The sequence below is a fragment of the Felis catus genome, chromosome X (assembly GCF_018350175.1).
Source record: "Felis catus isolate Fca126 chromosome X, F.catus_Fca126_mat1.0, whole genome shotgun sequence".
NCBI lineage: Eukaryota > Metazoa > Chordata > Mammalia > Carnivora > Felidae > Felis > Felis catus.
Genome location: NC_058386.1, coordinates 33165392 through 33187836, shown reverse-complemented (window position 1 = coordinate 33187836; position 22445 = coordinate 33165392). Strand labels below are relative to the sequence as shown.

The following is a 22445-nucleotide window of genomic DNA, read 5'->3' as shown; positions in this document are numbered from 1 at the left end:
TTAACAGGTCTGAGTCCTCAGAAGAATTCTATATTGCATTAGAACGTTGGTTTGGCCTAATTGTTTGACGTGATATTTCTTGTTTTTACTTTATTTATGCCACTAATTCCTCCCTGTGTGTACAACTCAAAGACTCAGTATTTACTTCATGAAAAATTCTTTCAAAAATTCCAGTCGTAGGTGTTCTTTTTAACATCTATATAATACTTCCATTGGCTATTTGGAAAGGCTATTTACATATCGCTTCTCGGCCTTTTGGCTAAGATCAAGTGGAAAGGCTATCTATAAATCACATTTCTGTCTTCCCAATTGCCCGTGATTGTTTTTCCGAGACTGCCATCTTAAAATAATAGTTCATCTTTGTTATGTTAAAAAACTAAAGAGATTAACATGCCTATTTGAAAATCAGCCATATCCTCACCTACAAAAATCATTTCTCGAGATGGATTATATTGATTTATATATATAATATATATCGTATATCCACTGTATATATGAGTCTAGTTTATTTCAATTACTTTCCCTTGAATTTTTATAAACCTCGTAAACAGCTCAAGTTTACATCAGAGAGAAAAAGTACTTTTTAAAAAAAGAAAGTTGAGACCTTCAATTATTTTTGGTGTAATTACTGAATAAAGGCCAATTTTCCATACATGAGCCAGTCTTGTACCTGTTATTTGGAAAATGGTGTAAAATTACGATTACCCATTTTTAAGTGGTATAAACACATAAAAAGTAGAGAAATTTGCCTCTGAGTAAATACCAATAAACAACTTAGACTCGGAGATCATTAGCATGAAATGTCTTCTACTCCCTCAGTGAGATGCTGGCTAATTTAGTACTCCCAAAGACTCAAGAAATAAAGTAGGTGAAGTGAGCCCCCAGATACATTCTTTCCATTAATAAGTTTGGAAGAATGCACTCAGTCCGGCTTATGGCTTACAGATTAGAAGTATGTTCACACAGCAAATTAGTTTCAACACAATTTCTCAGAGAAACAAGACAAAGAAACAAAAAGTTTTGCCCTATTTCATTTTCCGAGAGAACCCAGACAAGTTCGAGAACTTCTCATTTGTCTCTCATGGGTACTTACAACGACAAAGATGGAGAGTCCCTCATTTTCAACCCAGTTCCCCATGGTGACAGAGGATCAATGCTTTGTGTGTCTGCCCTTCTTCTCTGCTCTGCTTCTTCTTCCCATGAGGAAATGAAAACAGCAGCCTTGGGGCAATCAGTTTCCTTTTCTATTATCAGAAATTAGCTAATCATTGGTCAACTGAAAATCTTGTTTCCATAAGAACTTTAAATCTTTAAACCACAAGAAAAAAAAAACACTGCAGAAAAGGGGTCTGTAATAATCCAGTCATAACTAAATATAGTAGGAAACGAAACCAATTTCCACAATTGAGAGACAAATATCAGTCCAATAATGCTACAGATTTTACACACGGAATTAACTTTTTGACAACTAGTTATCAAGTAGCAATTTTTAACAAGCCCTGACTCTGTGCTGGGTAAAAATCATTAAATACCTTTTGACAGGCTGAGCAGCATTTTACAGTCTCATTGAGAAGAATAATAACAATAATGATGGTTGATGTTTATAGCATACTTACATCATGCCAATTTTCTAAGACACATATGTGTATGTGTGCATACACATATATACACACATACATATATAGACAAACATATATGTACATATGAATTGATACATACGTGTGTGTAAACACAGACCCCCCCACACACATATAATTCAATATACAAATAAATTCACTTGATTATAACATTTCAATCCCTATAAAAAAGTAGTTTCTTTTTTTTAAGATTTTATTTTTAAGTAATCTCTACACCCAACGTGGGGTTCAAACTCAACCCGGAGATCCAGCATCACACCCTCTACCGACTGAGCCAGCCAGGAGCCCCTAAAGTAGTTTCTATTCGTATAAGTACACTTACAGCTGGGGAAACTGAGACCCAGAGCAGTTAACTTACTTGGCCAAGGTCGTGCAATTAGGAAATAGTAAAGTTGGGATTTGCAATCCAAGCAATTTGGCAACACTTCTAACCAGATACCAGAAAAAAAAAAAAAAAAAAAAAGCTTAACTCTGTCAACCTCATCCCACATCATATCAAATACAAATACAGGAAGTAAAAATATAACAAATATAGCAAAACGTTTGGGTGACTATAGTATTCCTAGGCAGACACGGCATCCTGCAGGCTAGCTATGTAAATAGGGTCAAAACAAAGGTGTATCAGATGGGGCAGATGCCAAAAGCCAGATTTAGCATTTTTCCTGACTACTACTCTGTCTTCAGGACACGAAAGAGACAGGAGGGTAGGGTGGTAACCCCAGTATGAGATCAAAGCTGACCAACGGCACAAAGGTGGTTGTACGACAGCTAGAGTTAATGAAGAGGTAAAAGCAGAAATAGCAGGAGGCATAGGGGAATGAGAGGAACAAAAAGAGAAGCACGACCCGCTGTGGTTGTTTATTTATGAACCACTTGAGACAGCCTACAGAATTGTGACCATTAGTGAAGTAACATTATTTTTCACTTAATACTGAAGGAAAGGTATTAAACTGTGACCTTTTCCATTGCTCTTGGATCATGAGTAACCCACGTAAAGGACAGACGGCTGCATGCTTCCATTGCCCACAGAGGTGGATTCAAAGAGACACGGTTAGACAACCCCAACACGGGCCACTTCTTTGCTTCTTTGCTCTGAGATCTATTCCCTACCCTTTCCTTGCTCTGCTCCATTTCAGGGAGCAATTCAGAATTCTATCTGCTGGGCTCCTTGGCCCTCTGGCTTCCGGTGTGGTTGACCAAACGGGAGGATGAGGAGCAGGAGAGAAGCCAAAGTGTTTTTCACGCCAGCTTTCTGCTTCAAGTGGCATCTCTGAAGTGGCTGCATTTCCATGAAGGCTCCGGCTGCTACCAATCAGCCTTTCCCTCTATGGCATGAGCTCCTGCTGGTCATCGCCACCGTAGTTTTAGCCTGCCAGATGGCCCTGGCTTCTGGGCTTGAGTTATACCACCTCCTTCCGGTGTTCCTCCAACACTGAGGGTGGTAACCACTTCCTGTAGATGTTAATCTCTATGTTGCCTCCACACCCATGTTGGGATTCTGCACTTTCCCATCATCCATGTAACAAATTCCTGGTATGAAATTCCCTGTGTTAAAATGTGGTGGTTTGTTTTTCTGACTGGACTTTGCCTGAGACAAAAAAAAAATGTAATTCAGGTGTGTACTCTTTTACTCATGTAATTAAAGAGGTGAGGCAATGAGGAATAAGCTGTTTAAACACCTGCTCTCCTCCTCTCTGCCTCTCTCAGACTCCTCCACCGGGTGTCTGTGGCTCCATCATGCTCTTTGAAACTTATCAAAATCTTCTCCTCTCTACTCTTTCCCCTTTTCTCTTTCCCAGCCTGCTGGTTCGCCTTCCTTTATCCCATCTGAATCTTCAAGTTTCTCCCACATTTTCTCATCTACCTCCTGATGCCTGTGCTCTGCTGGGGAAGCAATGCGAAGGGGACCATGAATATTCATATACCAGGAAATGATGTTCTTTGTTTCACATAAACCTGTTTCTTGAACGTTTTCCAACTCCCTTCCTCTCCCTCCACAATTTGAGAGAAAATTCAAAAGAGAAAGAATATTTTCCATGGGTAATCAACCATTCCCTCCTATTGCTTTTTTTCCCCTTAATCAGTTTCACAGCTGGAAGAAGAGAGATCAGTTGCAAAAAAAAAAAAAAAAAAGAGAGAGAGAGAGAGAGACAGAGAGAGAGACCGAGAGAGAGTAAAAGCTTTCCTTTATGGAAAGTACCTTCTCTTTTAAGAACATTGTTCAAGTAAATTGTAACGTGCTCCACTCTTGGAAAGATGGAGGGTTTGATGAAGAAGCAACAGGTAATGGTTGCCTGGGATTGACTGGATACTGAGAATAAAGAAAATTGAGCCTCTGTATCTTCTCCCAGCCACTTTGGCTTCCACTGTCTCCTAAGCTCTTAGTGTCAAGCCAGAGTGTGGTGAATACAAGGAAGTACTCACCCTCCCAGTAGGCAGGCATGAGTAACACCCTCAGATGCGATTGAAATCCTAGACACCTCTTGCTGAGACAAAAAAGGAGATAAGCAGACCCAGTCTCTAGGAAATTCCCTAGCTGTGCATCCTGAGTATAAATCCTTCTTGATTTTTCAAATTAAATTAGGCTAATAAATTAGGCTCTTAATTTATTCCAAGAAGGATATGTGAAATTGCTGAAGAAAGGGAGGTGTGGTACCATGCCAAGATTCCCAATGCGTTTTGTTCCTGGTGATGATGAGAAATGGATTTCTGTTCCTTTTCTCTCTGCTGTGTATGCTATTCTTTTGAGAACTGCCATGCTCCTACTCTATATGCTTCTATGAGTTATGTGGCCCCACTTTCCTTGCCTAATAAGGATGACCGAAGGGGGGACTTCATCTTCCTGGACACAGTGTATGTCCCAGGGGTGGGCACTTGACCCAAAGGAGGGTCAGGAGGGAATTGTTAGGGACTCGGGAGCAGAGAAAGTGAGGCTTTTCTATCCTTGTGAATGATGTATGCTGGCTGGCTGCTGCCATAGACTATCTCTACTATTTTGGGCTAAGAAGTTGACTAAGAATTATGCCAACACAAACAAAATCAAATCAGAAGCTAAGGAAGGATGGAGAAGTTTGGAGACAGATATGATGACAATGTTTGAATTCCCAGGTCAGACCTGCCTGAGACACCTGGACATCTTAGTTATTCTTATAGATTGGGTTTCCTGGCATGGAGCTTAGTGTTCAGGAGTTTAATTACAGAGTTTCTTTGGAGGTAAACACCCATGGAAAGGAAGGAAAAATAAGAATGCTGGAGGGGGCAGATGGGGAAGTTGAATTATCAGTGTGTGGTCACAATAAGGCCTCAGCAACCCTGTGGAGAGATCTGAAACTGGGATGACTCAGAATGCTTTTGGACAAGATGGCTCTCTTCACTGAAACAGTCAGTGCTGTAGGTGCTGACAGCAAGAGAGCTAACCTTTTGTTCCTGAAGTTCAACCTGGTGGCCATGTTATAGCATTCAACCCAGTTACATAAGCCATTAATTCCCACCACTACCACTTCCTGCTTTTAAAAAACAGTTTGAGTTGACTTTCTACCACGTACACCTACAAGGCTTTCTACTAAAGCATGGTGTAATGAAACCCTCTTTTACTCCATAACCATAATCTCAAAGGTAAGTGAAAGTTGAATACAGCTGCTAGAATGGGATCCAGATGTTCTATCTCATTTGAGGGAGAAAATAAGGTAACAGAAGAGACATTCAGGGAGTGATATAGGTCATTAAAGGCATTGCAGACATGCTATTAACTGGCATTTCATTTAATAGAAAGCTAAAGTGTCTAGTGATGAAGATTAAATTTTTTAAAAATGTTTATTTATTTATTTTTGAGAGAGAGAGAGAGTGCATGTGCAAGCAGGGAGGGGCAGACAGAGAGGGAGAAAGAAAATCCCAAGCAGGCTCTGTGCTGTCAGCGCAGAGCCCAATGTGGGGCTTGATCTCATGAACCATGAGATCATGACCTGAGCTGAAATCAAGAGTCGGACACCCAACTGACTGAGTCACCCAGGTGCCCTGAAGATTTATATTTTTAACTCTTTATGTTAAAATGTGATTTGCATACATTAATTCTTCAGAATAAGGAAGAAAATGAGGAAAGATCACATATATTCTCTCACTAAGCATTGATTTGGATTGAAAACTTTTCAGTATGCCTTCTGTAGTAAATTGATGATTGTCTTTCTTGAAAAAAATCAATTTTTACAGACTTATTTTAACAATAGCTTCAAAAGCATTTTATATGTGTCAAGTGCCTTATGTGATTTACCTCATTTATTTTAAAAATGTTCATATCCATTTGTAGTAGGATGAATAGTGGTCCTCCCATCAAAGATGTTTAGGTACTTGTAGGTTCACAACCCTCTCGGAGCTTTTCTGATATAATCTGAAAGTAGCCCCTGTATGCAGAGGGCAGGGCAAGACCGAAGAAAGAGGCAGTCCTCACCATGTCAGTAGGTGGGAATTTTAATAATAAGCAAAGGGAACTTCCATATGAGGCTTGTCTTGGGTGGCAGCATGATGAATATATTCCCATACTTGTCCTCCAAATCTTAAAAGTTTATATAAAGAGACCCTAACTGGGTTCAGTCATGTATACTGTGCAGGTGTTTTCAACATTACATCACCATCTCAAGGCTTTGTCTTTGGAGCAGACTCTGGGAGCAGGAAAAGCAGGTGGAACCCATAGTCCAAGGACAGAGCAGGAGGTGAGGAGCCTCTGAGTGCCCAGGTTCAGCTCATTGGTCAATTAGCAGTCACGTCTTTTTTGATCACGTTCTCCAACAGTACAAATCCTTGGAACCTGTGAATATATTACCATCTGTGGTAAAAAGGACTTTGTAGATTTGATTAAAGACTGAGATGGGGAAATTAGCATATATTATTCTGGGTGGGCCCAATGTAATCATAGGGGTCCTTATTGGAGGGAGGCAGGAGGCTCAGAGGCATAGATAGAGGATGTGAGGAATGAATCAGAGACCAGAGAGGAGAGAAGATGCTGTGCTTGCCATCAGCCAAGGAATGCAGCTCCAGAATCTGTAAAAGGCAGGAAAATGGATTCTCCTCTAGAGTTTCTAGAAGGAATAGAGAGCTGCCGACACCGTGCTTTGAGCCCAGTGAAACTGATTTTAGACTTCTGACCTCCAGAACTGTAAGAAAACAAATCCGTGCTCTTGTGAGCCAGGTGGCTTTTGGTAATTTGTTGTAGCAGCAGCAGGAAACTCTCACATCATTTTACAGATGAGAGAGGAGAGCACCGGGGAGATGAGTTGCTTGCCCAGAGTCATGTGGCTACTTGGTGCCAGAGCTGAGATGTAAATCTGAGAAGGCTGCTGCACAGCTTCTTATTTCAGCCACCAAAAGCATTTTGTAAAGCCGGGGCTTCATCATAAATAATAAAATCATTTCATGAGTATCAGCTCCAACCCAAAGCCCCGACTTGAACTCTGCTATCCTGCTTTTGTTTGCAACACGTAACATGACTCTTTGTCACAAGACTGATAGAATAGTCATTGGTTTCTAGTCCCCTTCTGACAGCCTAGATGTCACTGACAGGTTCGTGGAGTAACCACACGTATACAGAACCAGTTCAGCCCAAGAAGCCTGAGGTTTGTTGACCAACAAGCGTAAGGTCCCTACTATCAGTTTCTGCCTATTTCCCCTGGACCTGAAGGGGGAGAGCTCTTCTCTGTCTTCTCCATCACTTTCCCCTGCCCCAGAATTTATGTCCGCTCTCACGGTCCCACCCTGGGCAGTTAGCAAAGGTTCATCCTCAAGAAGATGTTAACCAGTAACTTAAGCGTTAGTCAGTTGAGAGATTCAAGTGTCAGCTATCCCAGAATACTGGGCAGGCTAAGAGGATTCCCTCCAAGAGAAAAGGTGTATGCATTTCACATGACCCTGAAGTCTAGCTCCCTGAATACTTTCAGCAAATAATGTTTGGCCTAACAAAACTAAGAGGGTCTTACTGTTTGCTAGTGAGAAACTGACGATGTTTCACATAAACACGTATAGTCACACGCAAATGTCTGTTAGGATACATAACCACAGTACAATCACCAACATTTTCTTTCTGTTCTACTACAGGATCCAATCTAAGATCATGCATGGAATCCACTTGTCATGGATCTTCAGACTCTCTTAATCTGGACCAGTTCCTCAGCCTTTATTTTCTTTCATGACATTGACATGTTGGAAGCATGCAGCCTGGTTATTTTGTAGAGGCACTGCTCATTTGAAGTGTGTCTGAGGTTTGTTCGTGACTAGATTTAGGTTATGCATTTGGGGCAGGAATATCCTAGAATGATGTGTGTCCTTCCCAGTGTATCACATCAGGAGGCACGTGATGTTGGTCTGTTGTATTACTGGTGATGGGCCTGCTCTTAGGAAATGTACACAAAAGTGTTTAAGACTAAACATAGGCAATTTATTCTCAAGTAGTTCAGAAAAAATAATATGGAGAGAATAATGTAAATGTGATAAAATATTAATAGCTGATAAATCCGGGTCAAGAGCATACCGGATTTCTTTGCACTATCTTGGTCATTTTTCTGCATGCTTGAAATTATTTTCAAATAAAAAAGTTTTTAAAATTGGACATTTGAAGCTCTCTTCAGCATGTACAGATTTCTCTGGCAGTTGAGGGCAGAGTATGTTTTGGGGAGATGCTGTTCTTTTGTTAGGGAAGACACTTTGGTGGGCTTTTTGGTAATTCAAAGACACTGCCTGGTGTAGGTGTTAGCGGTGGAGTCAGGAAAGATCTAAACTGCATAGCACAGTAAAATGAAAGGGTGACATTATTGTGTGGAGAAACTTATAGTGTTATCTGATTTCAAACTCACACTGGAGATTGTGAAAGAGAATGTCATGGTGGATACGAGTGGTTCTCACAGAGATGACAACTAGGTCCCAGAACAGGACAGAATGTCTGGCCACAGAGAGGACATGGCCAATGAGGGTGACGATCGTAGAGAACAGGGACACACAATAATGACTGCTTGTTTTCCTTTTCCTATACTGTAATTCTTTTGTGTTGTTTGTGTGTCTTCACTAGAGCTGATTAATCAGCACAACACAGAATCAGCTTGATTTAATGGTCATCTTGGAGGATAAGGCAGATGCTGGCCATGGGTGAAGGAGGCTAGAGGGGCTGAGGGAGTAGAGAGAAGTCCTGATGAGATGATCAGAGATGATCCCCAGGAGCAGCAGGAGACAACCAGGAGGATACCAACGTCTGAAAATCCCCAGAAGTATTTGGGAAAATACACAGGACTTGCAGGCATGGTCTGGGGTTTGAACTGTAGTGATTTGCATACTAAGGGGAAAAAGACGGCAGAACGTGATTATATACAGGACAGCAGCATTCATTTGCCACTTATGAAATCACATACAATCAATAGTATGTATATATACTTACTGCAACAATCATTAGGAGAATAACTTCTGAGTTAGCAAAGTAAATTCATCCATTGTAGATAAGCTAGATCAAGAATGGGAATTTCCCACGTGTGTACTTTCAAACTTTGCTAATTCCGGGACCATGTGTAAAAAAGATTAAGCAGATAATAAATATTTATTTTATTTAAATGCAGTGAGAGTATTAAGTTATGGTCATTTGTGAGATTTACTAAACTGCTTTCTTGAGTCTGAGATCTCAGTAATTAAAGAAGTCTACGAAACTCAACCAAGAGTTCAAATGAATCATAAGGTTTTATTTTCTCACCGATATGGGAAGACATCTGCACACACTGAACTTGAAACTACAGGCTAAAAATGTAAATATTGCTGTCAGTTCAAGGAAGTGAAGATATGCAGACCGAAGCCAGACTTTTATATAATTCAGAGACCACACACGTTTCCTGTTCTAAAAAAGTTCCCTGGGTTCACTGGATTAACAATTTTGAACAAAGGCAAACATTTCGGTGGAAATGAAACCACAATTTTAAAAACAGATTCAAAGACTATGAATGACATTTACAATTTCTTCAATTGCCTTTGAAATTTAAATATCTACATTTATACATGTACAATTGAGTAACTATCAGTCCTGTGAGTGTGATTCAAATTTAAAACTATTAATTTGGCTTAAAAATGAAACTTGCTCATCAAAAATGGCAGTGTCCAGGGCGCCTGGGTGACTCATTTGATTGAGTGTCAGACTCTTGACCTTGGCTCAGATCGTGATCTCGCTGTACATGAGTTCAAGCCCCACATCAGGCTCTGTGCTGACAGCACGGAGCCTGCTTGAGATTCTCTTTCTCCCTCTCTCTTTCTCTCTCTCTCTCTCTCTCTCTCTCTCTCTCCGCCCCTCCCCTGCTCATTCTCTCTCTCAAAATAAATTTAGAAAACTTTACAAAATGGCAGTTTCTATGGAAATATGGCACACATGTGGAATATAGATGCTAAAAACTCTCATAAATCATCTAGCAATATGGCCCAATGATGAGCAATGCTTGGGTCTCAGATGACTGTATAAAATTGTTATCATTAATGAAAGAGCTGAAATCAAAGGGACACCATGAGTAATGCAAGCCCAGAACAAAACGAGGTACTCCCTGGCTGTATTCACTTCACATTTCTCCAGGATAATTTAGTATGTTAAATACCAGCATAACAGGTGTTGTTTTTGACTACTCCAAAGATTTTCTCAACTTCCTTCTCCCCTGCTGCTTCCTAATATAGAGAATGAAAAAACAAATACTAGGTCTCCCAAACTTCCCCAAACTCCTTGCAAGTAGCCTTAAAATAGAATTTTCCAGGGCGCAGGGGACAAATCACTACTAGAAAAGCTTTTTGTTTTAATACATAATAATAAAAATAATAAAGCCAGGGATGACGTCAGCAAAAATGGTGGTATTATGGACTGAATTGTGTCCCTCTAAAGTTCATATGTCTAAATCTTAACCTCCAATGTGACCATATTTGGAGATAGAGCCATTAGGGAGGTCATTAAGGTTAAGCGAGGTTGTAAGGGTGTGGCCCTAGTCTGATAGGACAGTGTCCTGGTAAAAAGAGGAAGAGACACCAGAGACTTCTTTCTTTCTCTGCATGTGCACAAAGAGGCCATTTCTGAGGGTATAGCTAGAAAGCAGGAGTCTACAAGCCAGGAAGAGAGACTTCACTAGAAATCAACCATAATGGCACCTTGATCTTAGACTTCTAGCCTCGAGAACAGTGACAAAATACTTTTAAGTTATTTAAGCCACCCAGTCTGGAATATTTTGTTATGGCAGCCTGAGAAGATTAATATAGGCAAGTAAGGAAATCCAGAGGTCTGTCCATCCCCAGAATCATTAGAAATCCTGGGAAAAACTGTCAGGATAAACCTTATCAGAACTCTGGAAGATAATGAAAGGGTTATAGCAATTGAGCAAATGTTTAAGAGAATGGTCACTAAAACATGGTAGGAGAGCTTTGTGGCATTTTCCCTTGTTCTTGTCCAATCCCCTTGCCCCTATGTGGCAGTGGTCTTGAAGAGAGCAGACTGCATTCCCTTTGCAGGTACTGGGTTGTAGAGGGATCAGAGCAGACCTTGTTCCTGAGGATCGACATTTGTCCGTTTTGACCTATCTGGGGGCTCCCTGAGGGACTGACGCAAAGTGCTTAATTTTGTTTCCCCTAAATCAAAGCTCTTTCAAAGTGAAGTGGCTAAGAAAAGGTCCTTCCTCAAAGACATTGAAAGGAAATCCATTTCCACCTGGGGCAAAACATAAGACAGGGTAAACAATAGATACACTGACAGCCTGGCAGGAAACGTTGGAGTGTGAGATTATTTGGGGAATAAGGGTTTTGACAAGCTGTTGTGTAGACTGGGGAAACTAGAAGGCCATGCACACACACACACATCCAGGGCAGGAAGCATGCTCAGAAAAGACCTAAGAAAACCATAAGCTTCCACTTCTGGCTGATCATTAGGCTCTGATCAAGTAGGAAGTGAATGTTAAGGCAGAACTGTAAATGGTTTGGCTAAAGGTTGAAGGACCGCCCCAACACAGAGCCAATCCTCAAAGACCTACGGAGTATATTTTCTCTCTCTCTCTCTCTCTCTCTCTCTCTCTCTCTCTCTCTCTGTGTGTGTGTGTGTGTGTCTGTTTATCTGTCCCTCTCTCTCTCTCTCTCTTTAAATTTGGCTCCATGTGTTTAAGGAAATCTCTGTCAAATAAGTAGCTGACTTCTGAGTTAAAGGAAAGAGACCTCATATTCCACTCATGGCAAAGAATACATTCTTTACAAAAGCAGTTTAGGAAAGTCACTAAACAACTGCGACCCATAGCAAGCAACAACAAATCCTGGAATGGGGGTGAAGTCACCATACCATGATTTTCAAAATATCCAGTTTTCAGCAAAAAAATTACAAGGCATGCATAGAAACAAGAAAGTATGAATAAAGTATGGCCCAGATGAATGGATAAAGAAAACGTATTCAGCCATAAAAAAAGAAAGAAATCTTACCACTTGCAACAACAAACTGGATAAACCTGGAGGGAACTATGCTAAGTGAAATAAACCAGATACAGAAAGACAAATACTGTATAGCCTCAATTATATGTGGAATCTCAAAAAGTCTAACTCATAGAAGCAGAATAAAATGGCAGCTGCCAGATATTGGGGGTTGGGAGAAATGAGAAGACGTTGGTCAAAGGGTACAAACTTCCAGCTCTGAGATGAATAAATTCTGGGGATCTAAAATGAAGCATAGTGACAATGGTTAACAATGTTGTGTCATATGCTTGAAAATTGTTCAGAAACTAGATCTTAAATGCTTTCACCACAAAAAAGAAATGTTAACAATGCAAAGTGATGGAGATGTTAACAAATCTTATAGTAATGATTTTTTCAATATATACATGTGTCAAATAATCATTCTGTATGCCTTAAACTTACATAATGTTATTTGTCAATCACATCTCAATAAAGCTAGGGAAAAGAAAAGATAAGATCATACATGGGTAGGATGGACCCTGAATGCAGTGAGTGGTGCCCTTATATTAAAAGGAAAAAAAAAAAGGATGTGAAAGGGGTCCTGGGTGTCTCAGTTGGTGGAGTGTCCAACTCTTGATTTTGGTTCAGGTCATGATCCCCGGGTCATGGGATTGAGCCCTGTGTTGGGCTCTGTGCTGGCCGTGGAGCCTGCTTAAGATCCTCCTTCTCTCCCTCTGCCCCTCTCCCCCATTCATGCTCGCTCGCTCTCTCTCTCTCTCTCTGTAAAATATAAATAAATAAATAAATAAATAAATAAATAAATAAATAAATAAATAGATGTGAAGACATAAGGGGAGAAGATCATGTGACAATAGAGGCAGAGATCGGAGTGCTGCAGCTGCAAGTCAAGGAACGCTGGGAATTGCCAGCAACTATTAAAAGCTAGGAAGAGGGGCACCTGGGTGGCGCAGTCGGTTAAGCGTCCGACTTCAGCCAGGTCACGATCTCGCGGTCTGGGAGTTCGAGCCCCGCGTCAGGCTCTGGGCTGATGGCTCAGAGCCTGGAGCCTGTTTCCGATTCTGTCTCCCTCTCTCTCTGCCCCTTCCCCGTTCATGCTCTGTCTCTCTCTGTCCCAAAAATAAATAAACGTTGAAAAAAAAATTAAAAAAAAAAATAAAAGCTAGGAAGAGGCAAGGAAGGATTCTTCTCTACAGGCTTCAGAGGGACCATGGACCTGTTGACCACTTGGTTTAGGAATTCTAGCCTCCAGAACTATGAGACAATAAATTTTTGTTTAAACCACTCAATCTGTGGCATTTTGTTATAGCCTAAGAAACTAATACATGCCTCCTGTGGAGAAGGCGACATGCTCAAAGGCCTGGATGCAACAGAGAATATGGCTCAGCTAAGGATCTGCAAATAGCTCGGTGTATTTGAAACCAAGAGAGAGAGGAGGGTAATGCCAAAAATGAGGCTGACGAGATGAATGAGCAGGGGTCATATTATGCAGGAGTTTGTAATTTATCCTAAAGGTAAAGTCAAGATACACTGAAAGGTTGAAGAAGGGGAATAAGATGATTCGATTTGTGTCTTAGAAGAGTACTATGACTTCAATAGGAAATGGATCAGGAAGGAGCACTATAGACAGGAATAAAAGTTAGGAGGCTCCAGAATTTGCCTCAGTGAGTATGTAAATTGGCTAATACAGTGTAAGAAAATACCCCGAACTTAGTAGCTTAAAACTCCATCCAATATTATTTCTTGTGGATCAGTTGATAGATGACTAATCTAGGCTGGGCAAGTTGGGGGTCAGCTGATCTAGACTGGGCTTAGCTGACTGTGACTCCACACCCTGTGGTTTTTGTCCTCCTCCTAGGGACAATATGGGTACATCCTTCTCATAGTCATGGAAGAAGTGCAGGAGAGCAAGCCCAGGCAGACAAGCACTTTTTCAAGCCCCTGCTAGCATCATGTCTGCCAACATCCCATTGGGCAAAGTGCTCCACATGGTTGAGCTCAAGTCCAAAGGGCAGAAAAAAAATACATGTCATCCCTTCTTGGGAGGAGCTGTAAAGTCACATTATAAAGGGTGTGCACATAGGGAGGGGTGAGGAATTGAGGCCATTAACACAATCCACCTGTCATGTGGGAAACTACCTTAATATGATGGTGTCCTCCAAGTACACCACCAGGCAAACTATCCCAGAGGTCGCAGAAAAGACAGACCCACAGACCATATGAAAAAGCTTGAATCACAGAGTTTATCAGACAAAGTTTAAAACACACAGCAAATGGCAAGGGGAAAGAGATGAGGTAGGTTGCCATACTGAGCACAGGGTGCAAGCAAGCAGAACCACACTTCCCGAATCCTGGAATATGCAGTGGGCATACCTTCTGTCTATCTGTCTCTTGCTGCATCAGCCTTCCCTGCTGATGGTGTGGTTATGAGCATTAGAACTGAAGTTTGAGCCAGCGGTCAACAGACAGAAAGTTCCTAGGACCAGCGGCACACACTTCCTCTGAGAGATGCAGAGACAAGTATCCCAAGCCACAGCTAGAGTTGTCACTAAGTCCGCTGAACAGCTGAGGGTTTCATTTGTATTTTGTAGGAAGAGGACACACGGGACCAGGATGATGTCACCAGTGGGTGGCCAACATAAGACTTCACAAACACGGAATCCCTCATAATCCTCATGTAAAATAGTATGCCTCGAGTACCTTGGGTATATTTTTCATACATATCATGAGGACTAGTATTTCCTTGTTCCTTCCATCCTTTTCTCTCTATGTTCATACACATTTGCTGCACTTACTGTACTTATCTCACATCACATGTCTTCCAGGTTAATAACTTACTCTTTGTTTTGGACTGAATTTTGTCACTCCAAAATTCATATGTTGCAGCTCTAACCCCAGTGTGAACGTACTTGGAGAAAGGACTTTTAGGAGATAATTAAAGTTAAATGAGATCATACAAGTGGGACCCTAATCTGATAGTACTGGTGCCCTTATGAAAAGAGGAGGAGAAAAAGATCTCTCTTTTTCTATACACACACACACACACACCCCAAGGACACCTTGTGTGTGAAGACACAACTATAAGACAGCCATCTACAAGCCAGGAAGAGAGGCCTTACCAGAGTTTAATCATGCCACTTCTGATCTCACACTTCCAGGCCTCAAAACTGTGAGAAAATAAACTTCTCTTATTTAAGCTACCCAGTCTATGGTAGTTTATTATGACAGTCTGGGACAACTGAGATACTGATCTCTGCCTAACACATTGTATGAATTTCACCCATCCCATTCATTTTCTTGTCTTCTACAGCAGAATTGAATATTCTCAAACAATACAGCAAATATGCACTATACTAACACTGTGAGAGATAGTAGTGATGTGAATTAGACTAGAATAGACTAGAGAGAATGGCAAGGGAGAGATATGGAAACTTCAGAAGTAATATTGCCAGGATTTGTTGACTGAGTAATTAGTTGGATGAGACTGAGGCACAGGAAGGAGTCAAGGCTGACCTCTGGTTTCTGGCTTGGGCAGCTGGGTTGACGGTAATGCCATATGGAGAAAATGGCCAGGAAAAACAACCATTATGTAGAGAATGGTAATTAAATTCAGTTTTATACAGGACTGAGTTTAGTGGATTGGGAAAGAGAGATTTCCAAGGGGAAGCACTGGCTAGTTAGTTGGATGTATAAATGTGGGACTCAATAATGAGGTCTGGGTGGAAGCATAGGTGTGGGTATCATAAGTAAGCAGAAGGTAAACAAGGTCATAGGAGAGTGTAACAGTAAGAAAGAAGGAGTCTCAGGGAAGATACTTCTTGGAGACTTTGGTCTGAAGGACAGTAGAAGAGAAGGAGTCTGAAATGGAGAAGAGGAAAGACAGTCAGAGAAGATTAGGGCAAACGTACAACTATGAAGCCTGGCAGCCACTAGAGTCTCAGGTACCAGTCATTTGATGCCAAGAGATTAAGTATGATACAGAATAATAAGTGAGCCCAGATTTAGCAATATAAGTAAGTTATTAGTAACCTCAGTAAGAGGTTTCGGTAGACAGCAACAAGGGGAGCCAGATGTTAGTGGGTTGAGATGAAAGATTGGAGTCAACAATCAGTCAAAATGGCTGGCTCTGATAGGGAAGAGATAGCATGGCTGTCATCGAGAAGACATGTGGACACCAGAGGGATTTGGTTTCATTTCGTCTTTAATTAAGAGCTTGTTAAGTATTGTTGAGAAGGAGCTAGGACAAAGGGAGAGGCTACACTTGGAGGATCTTTGATAGAGCAAGGTTCCTGAGTATAGGGAAGGAAGGAAATGGAAGGAGCCTTAGGTAGGTGGGGGAGGGACTCTTCTCTTGTAAAAGGAGGGAAACAGAGTGCAGATGCAAAAAGGTCTGTAGGGTTGGTGGCAGGAGTTTGAAGGACTTCCTCTTTGTGGTTTCCATTTTCTTTGTGAAAGAACAGGAAAGGTTTTCTGTTGAAAATGAAGTGGTTAATGGACATTTCAGGAAAATGAAGAAAGCTTTCAAGTTTTGTGGCTGCTGTTCAAACATAGGGCTTGGATGTAGAAAAAAAAATGATTTAGGGGCGCCTGGGTGGCTCAGTTGGTTGAGCGTCTGACTTCGGCTCAGGTCATGATCTCACACTCCATGAGTTCGGGCCCCATGTCGGGCTCTGTGCTGAAAGCCCAGAGCCTGGAGCCTGCTTCGAATTCTGGGTCTCCCTCTCTCTGTGCCCCACCCCCACTCATGCTCTCTCTCTCTCTCTCTCTCTCTCTCTCTCTCTGTCAAAAATAAATAAACATTAAAAAATTAAAAAAAAAAGAAAACAAAATGATTTCAAGGCAGAGTTAAGAACCCAGTTGGGTCTGAGATCATAAATCAGCAGTGGTATGCATCTGTGGGTAATTTTCATAGCTCTCCTTACCAACTTATGTGCAAGTGTAGAGGAAGAAGGTGGTTGAGGTGATCAGGGTTGGGTTTTGCCTGATGGGTAGTACAGAAGGACAGTGTGTGAGGGAGTTGAGGACACATGCAAGAGATAGCTGAAGTGATGTATGGCAGAATTGAAGATGGGTAGAGCACCAGGAAGTGAACATGCAGGAGGAAGGCAAAGTCAAAGAATCAAAGAGAAACCAAAGGTTTTGATGAAGTTGAGACAGTCATCTTGGGTGTGAGGGAATGAGGAAGAGAGGGAAGCAGAAGTAGTGATCTAAGGGGTCATGTCTGGGATGGGAACTTTAGAGCAGGTATACTTCTGAGAGATGACCAGTTTCAGAGCATGGCTATGGGACAGGGTAGCTGAAGCAGAGTTGGAGTGAAGATCTCTGAATGAGCAGGTGAAGGAAGAGTGAGGCAGGGTCTGGATCCACTGAAGTCACCCAGAATGAAGGCCCTCCTCTAGTTGAAAAGGGGTTTTATGAAATTACATAGAATTTGTTTGAATCCAGACTCCCTACTTAAAGCTATATGACTTTAGTCAACCTATTTAACCTCTCTTAGTCTCAGCTTCCTCATCTAAAAAATGGAAGGATATTAATATCTACCTCACTAGGTTGGTGGGATAATGAAGGGTACAAATGCACACAGTGCAATGCTCAACAATGCATGAGTTTTACCTTCCTTATAAGTGTAGTGCACAAAATTGAGAAAAATGTTCTAGGTGTTGTGTGACTGGTCAAGAATGAAGAGTGATCTTGACTGTCTATGTTTTTTTTAAGATATTCATTTTATTTTACTTTAGACAGAGAGTGAGCAGGGGATAGGGGCAGAGGGAGAGAGAGAGAGAGAGAGAGAGAGAGAGAGAGAGAGAGAGAGGGAGGGAGGGAGGGAGGGAGGGAGGGAGAGAGAGAGAGAGAGAGAGAGAGAGAGAGAGAGAGAGAGAGAGAATCCCAAGCAGACTCCATGCTCTGTGTGGAGACTGATGCAGAACTCAATCCCACAATCCTGGGGATCATGACCTGAGCTGAAATCAAGAGTTGGACTCTCAACTGACTAAGTCACCAAGGCACCCTCTTGACTGCCTATGTTTTAAAGACAGCATGTCTATGGTGCAATCTCAGACCAACTGTGCTACCTTTTTAAAGACTTGCCTCATATTATTGGCTCACATAGAAATGTGCAACCAATTTCAACCACCAGAACATTTTAATATAAACTGCAGCAATTGAATTGAGGTATCTGATAAAAAATATCAGGCTGAGTATCTATAAATTGTGAAGCCTCATGGGAGGAAGGGATCATGTATCAGGCCTCCATAACGAAACACCACAGACTGGGGAGCTTAAACAACAGAAATTTATCATCTCACAGTTCTGGAGACTGGAAGACCAAGATCAAAGTCTCAGCAGAGTTAGTTTCATTCTAAAGCCTCTCTCCTTGGTTTCTAGATGGCCACCATTTTCTTTGTCTTCACATGCTCTTCCCTCTGTGTGTGTCTGTGTTCTAATCTCTTCTTATAAGGACACCAGTCAGATTGGATTGGGGCCCACCCTAGTGGCTTCATTTTAACTTAACTGCTTCATTAAAGACTTGATAAAGTTTTGATACAGTCACATTCTGAGGTCCTGGGGGTTAGGACTTCAACATAATGAATTTGGGGAGGAATACAATTCATCCCATCTCATTTGTAAATGAGAATTCCATTTTAACACACTGCAGATTGGGGTGCCTTGGGGACTCAGTCAGTTATGTGTCCGAGTCTTGATTTTGGCTCAGGTCATGATCTCATAGTCATGAGATCGAGTCCCGCGTTGGGCTCCATTCTGTGTATGGAGCCTGCTTAAGATTCTCTCTCTCTCCCTCTCCCTCTGTCTCTCCCCAGTTCAGGCTCTCTCTCAAAAATAAAATAAAATAAAATAAAATAAAATAAAATAAAATAAAATAAAATAAAATAAAATAAAATAAAATAAAACACTGCAAATTTGTCAAGGCTTCTGGTCATATGTTAAGACACATTAGAAACACATAAAAGTAAAAAATGTTGAGACAATATCAATTTAGTTTCAGGGGCACCTGGGTGGCTGAGTCGGTTAAGCATCCGATTTGGGCTCAGGTCATGATCTCATGGTTCATGGGTTCAAGCCCCGTGTCGGGCTCTGTGCTGACAGCTCAGAGCCTGGACCCTGCATCAGATTCTGTGTCTCCTTCTCTCTCTGCTCCTCCCACACTTGTGCTCTGTCTCTGTCTCTCAAAAATGAATAAACGTTGAAAAAAAAAGTCTCTAAATTTAGTTTCAATAATATGTAATAATAGTAGCATAATATATAATATTCATACTAAAAGGGAAAACCCCTGAAAAATTATTCACTGAGGGAAGAAATAAATAATGCATCCTGTTCTGTAAAGATAAAATGGGTAAACTGTTGAGTCTATGAAACAAAACAAAACAATTCACGGGAGCAGGTGGTCTCTCTCTATATTTAAGAGCTGGGCTGGCATTTGAACACATGTTTCTTCTTGGCAACGTAGGTAGAAACGTTTCTTTGGAGTTTGAACTATAGAAGCAGCTCTGTGAAAAAGCTGCAATGATGATGCTACTGCCCTGCCGGTGGGTGCTTGGGATTGCTGTCAGAGATGAGAAGTCCAGGACATTGCATTATCTGAATTTTCTCACCCAGTCCTTATTTGAAGGTCACCCAATTTCAAGATGGCCACATAGGGATGGGAAGGAAAACAACATTTCTTGAACATCAATTACTGGCAGGGTCTGATATAGGTGGTCTGCATTCACTAATTTAATACGGTGCTCATATGAAGATTAAGAAGTAGTTCTTCTCGGGACGCCTGGCTCAGTTGGTTAAGCGTCTGACTCTGGATTTTGGCTTAGGTCATGATCTCATGGTTCATGAGTTCAAGCCCCGCAGTGGGCTCTGTGCTGACAGCTCAGAGCCTGGAGCCTGCTTAGAATTCTAGCTCTCTCTCCCTCTGCCCTTCCCCTGCTCCCCTGATTGCTCTTCCTTTCTCTCTCGAAAGAAGAAGTACTTCTCATCCCCATTCTACAAATGACTATGCTGAAGATTAGAAAAGCCAGGTACCTCACCTAAAGTGTCACGGTGGTAGTAACAGAGGTAGGATTCAAACTTAGGTTTTCTAAAGACAAAGCATTAGTACTTTTGATTATACCAAGCAAATGGATCTAGACCACTGCTGTCCAACATAGTAGCCACTAGCCATATGTGGGTCTTTAGATTTAAAATAGTTTAAATAAAATTTAAAATTGAATCTGTCAGCTGCACTAACCATATTTCAGGTGCTCGGTAGCTATATGTAGTTAGTGCTTTCTGCATCGGAGAGCCCAGATGTAGAACCACTTCCATTATCATTGAAACTTCCATTGGACAACACTAACAGCCCCTGGCATGATTTAAGTGTATAATCGCTTCTGTGAACCTTTCATTGACCAGATGTTTTACAGCAACTAATAAAAATGTACATTTTAAAGGTACCAATTTGATCACTTTTGGAAAATCTCTAAAAATCATGAAAGATGCACGTCTTCAAGTGCATATACCATAAATGGACAATTTAACTAATAATTTTAAAGTGAACAGGGGTGCCTGGGAAGCTCAGTCAGTTGGGCATCTGACTGGCTCAGGTCACGGTCTCATAGTTCATGGGTTTGAGCCCCACGTCAGGCTCTTTGCTAACGCATCAGAGCCTGGAGCCTGCTTTGGATTCTGTGTCTCCCTCTCTCTCCTCCCCTCCCCCGACTCACACTCTGTTTCTCTCTCTCTCTCTCAAGAATAAAATATTAAAATTTTTTCATATAACTTGAATCATAGGGGTTCCTGGGTAGCTTAGTCGGTTAAGTGTCAGACTCTTGATACCGACTTAGGTCATGATCTCTTGGCTTGTGGGTACAAGTTCCACTCGGACTCTGCACTGACGGCACATAGCCGGCTTGAGATTTTCTCTCTGCCTTTCTGTCTCTGTCTCTCTCTCTCTCTGTCCCTCCCTCACTTGTGCTCTCCCTCTCTCTCTCTCAAAATAAATAAACATTTAAAAAATTGAATCATAAAGTAGGCATTTTTTTCTTCTTGTTTTTATGTTCAAAATAACATTAGTAAGACTCATCCATTTTGTTACATATAGCTATAGTTCATTCATTTTCTTTATTGTATATATAAAATTCCCTTTGTATATGTATATGTGTATTATGCCGCACTTTATTTTTCTCTTCTGTTGGTGGCTGTTTGAGTTGTATCCAGTGTTTGACTATTACAAATATTATCCTTCTCTGAAAAAAAGGAGGATTTTCCATTCTGCCCAGGTGAGACTTGGGTTAATAGAGATTTCCAAACACTTCTCACCACAGCCACAATAAGAATACATTTTATATTGTGACTCAGTATACTCATAAATGTATAGAATGGAGGGGCGCCTGGGTGGCGCAGTCAGTTAAGCGTCCGACTTCAGCCAGGTCACGATCTCGCGGTCCGTGAGTTCGAGCCCCGCGTCGGGCTCTGGGCTGATGGCTCAGAGCCTGGAGCCTGTTTCCGATTCTGTGTCTCCCTCTCTCTCTGCCCCTCCCTCGTTCATGCTCTGTCTCTCTCTGTCCCAAAAATAAATAAACGTTGAAAAAAAAAATTAAAAAAAAAAAATGTATAGAATGGAAATGAAACTTTCCCCAAAGAACAATTGCCTTGATATGTGCAATGCCTTTTTATATTTTCCTTTGTATTCAATTCTAGGGTCTCCTTTAAAAAAAAATGTGGGGGCGCCTGGGTGGCTCAGTCGGTTAAGTGGCCGACTTCGGCTCAGGTCATGATCTCGCGGTCCGTGAGTTCGAGCCCCGTGTCAGGCTCTGTGCTGACAGCTCAGAGCCTGGAGCCTGTTTCAGATTCTGTGTCTCCCTCTCTCTGACCCTCCCCCGTTCATGCTTTGTCTCTCTCTGTCTCAAAAATAAATAAACGTTAAAAAAAAAATTTTTTTTTTAATTAAAAAAAATGTGGCTTTGGGTTTCAAAGTCTAAGTTAGTTAAAAATAACATTAAATGGACTTTCAGTTCCCTTGGTGGCCAACGTTGTGGCCATGAATGTGGAAGCCACAGGTAGAAGAATTCTGGAATGTAAGTTATAAGAGATATGGATGGCAACCCTAGGCTAGTGGGCTCTTCAGAACAAGCCTTCCACGGTTTCCATGACTCCCCATTTTTCAGGCTGATAAAATCAACCATGTAAAGAACCCAAACTCTCATGGCAATCTGTTTCTTCCTCTCTTCTTCACCAGAATGGGTACGTAAATGCAGCATACAACCGAAAGCAGCAGGAATGTGGAATCTGTCACCAGTCTTTGTAGAAAGCATCATGTCTCAGAAATGGTCTGTCAACCTATCTCACCCAGGTTACAAAAGAGCTGACCCCGTCCCTCACGTC

The 22445-nt window shown here is 41.4% G+C and overlaps 1 protein-coding gene across 1 annotated transcript in view; it reads right to left on the bottom strand.

Annotated features, from left to right (window-relative positions):
• Positions 1-1241, bottom strand: part of CYBB (cytochrome b-245 beta chain) — a 33918-nt gene extending 32677 nt beyond the window's left edge. Inside the window, exon 1 of the mRNA XM_004000394.5 lies at positions 1094-1241. Within this exon, the coding sequence (XP_004000443.1) occupies positions 1094-1138 (45 nt within the window). The 5' untranslated portion in view covers positions 1139-1241. The remainder of the gene's footprint in view (positions 1-1093) is intronic.
• Positions 1242-22445: the final 21204 nt, after the last annotated feature.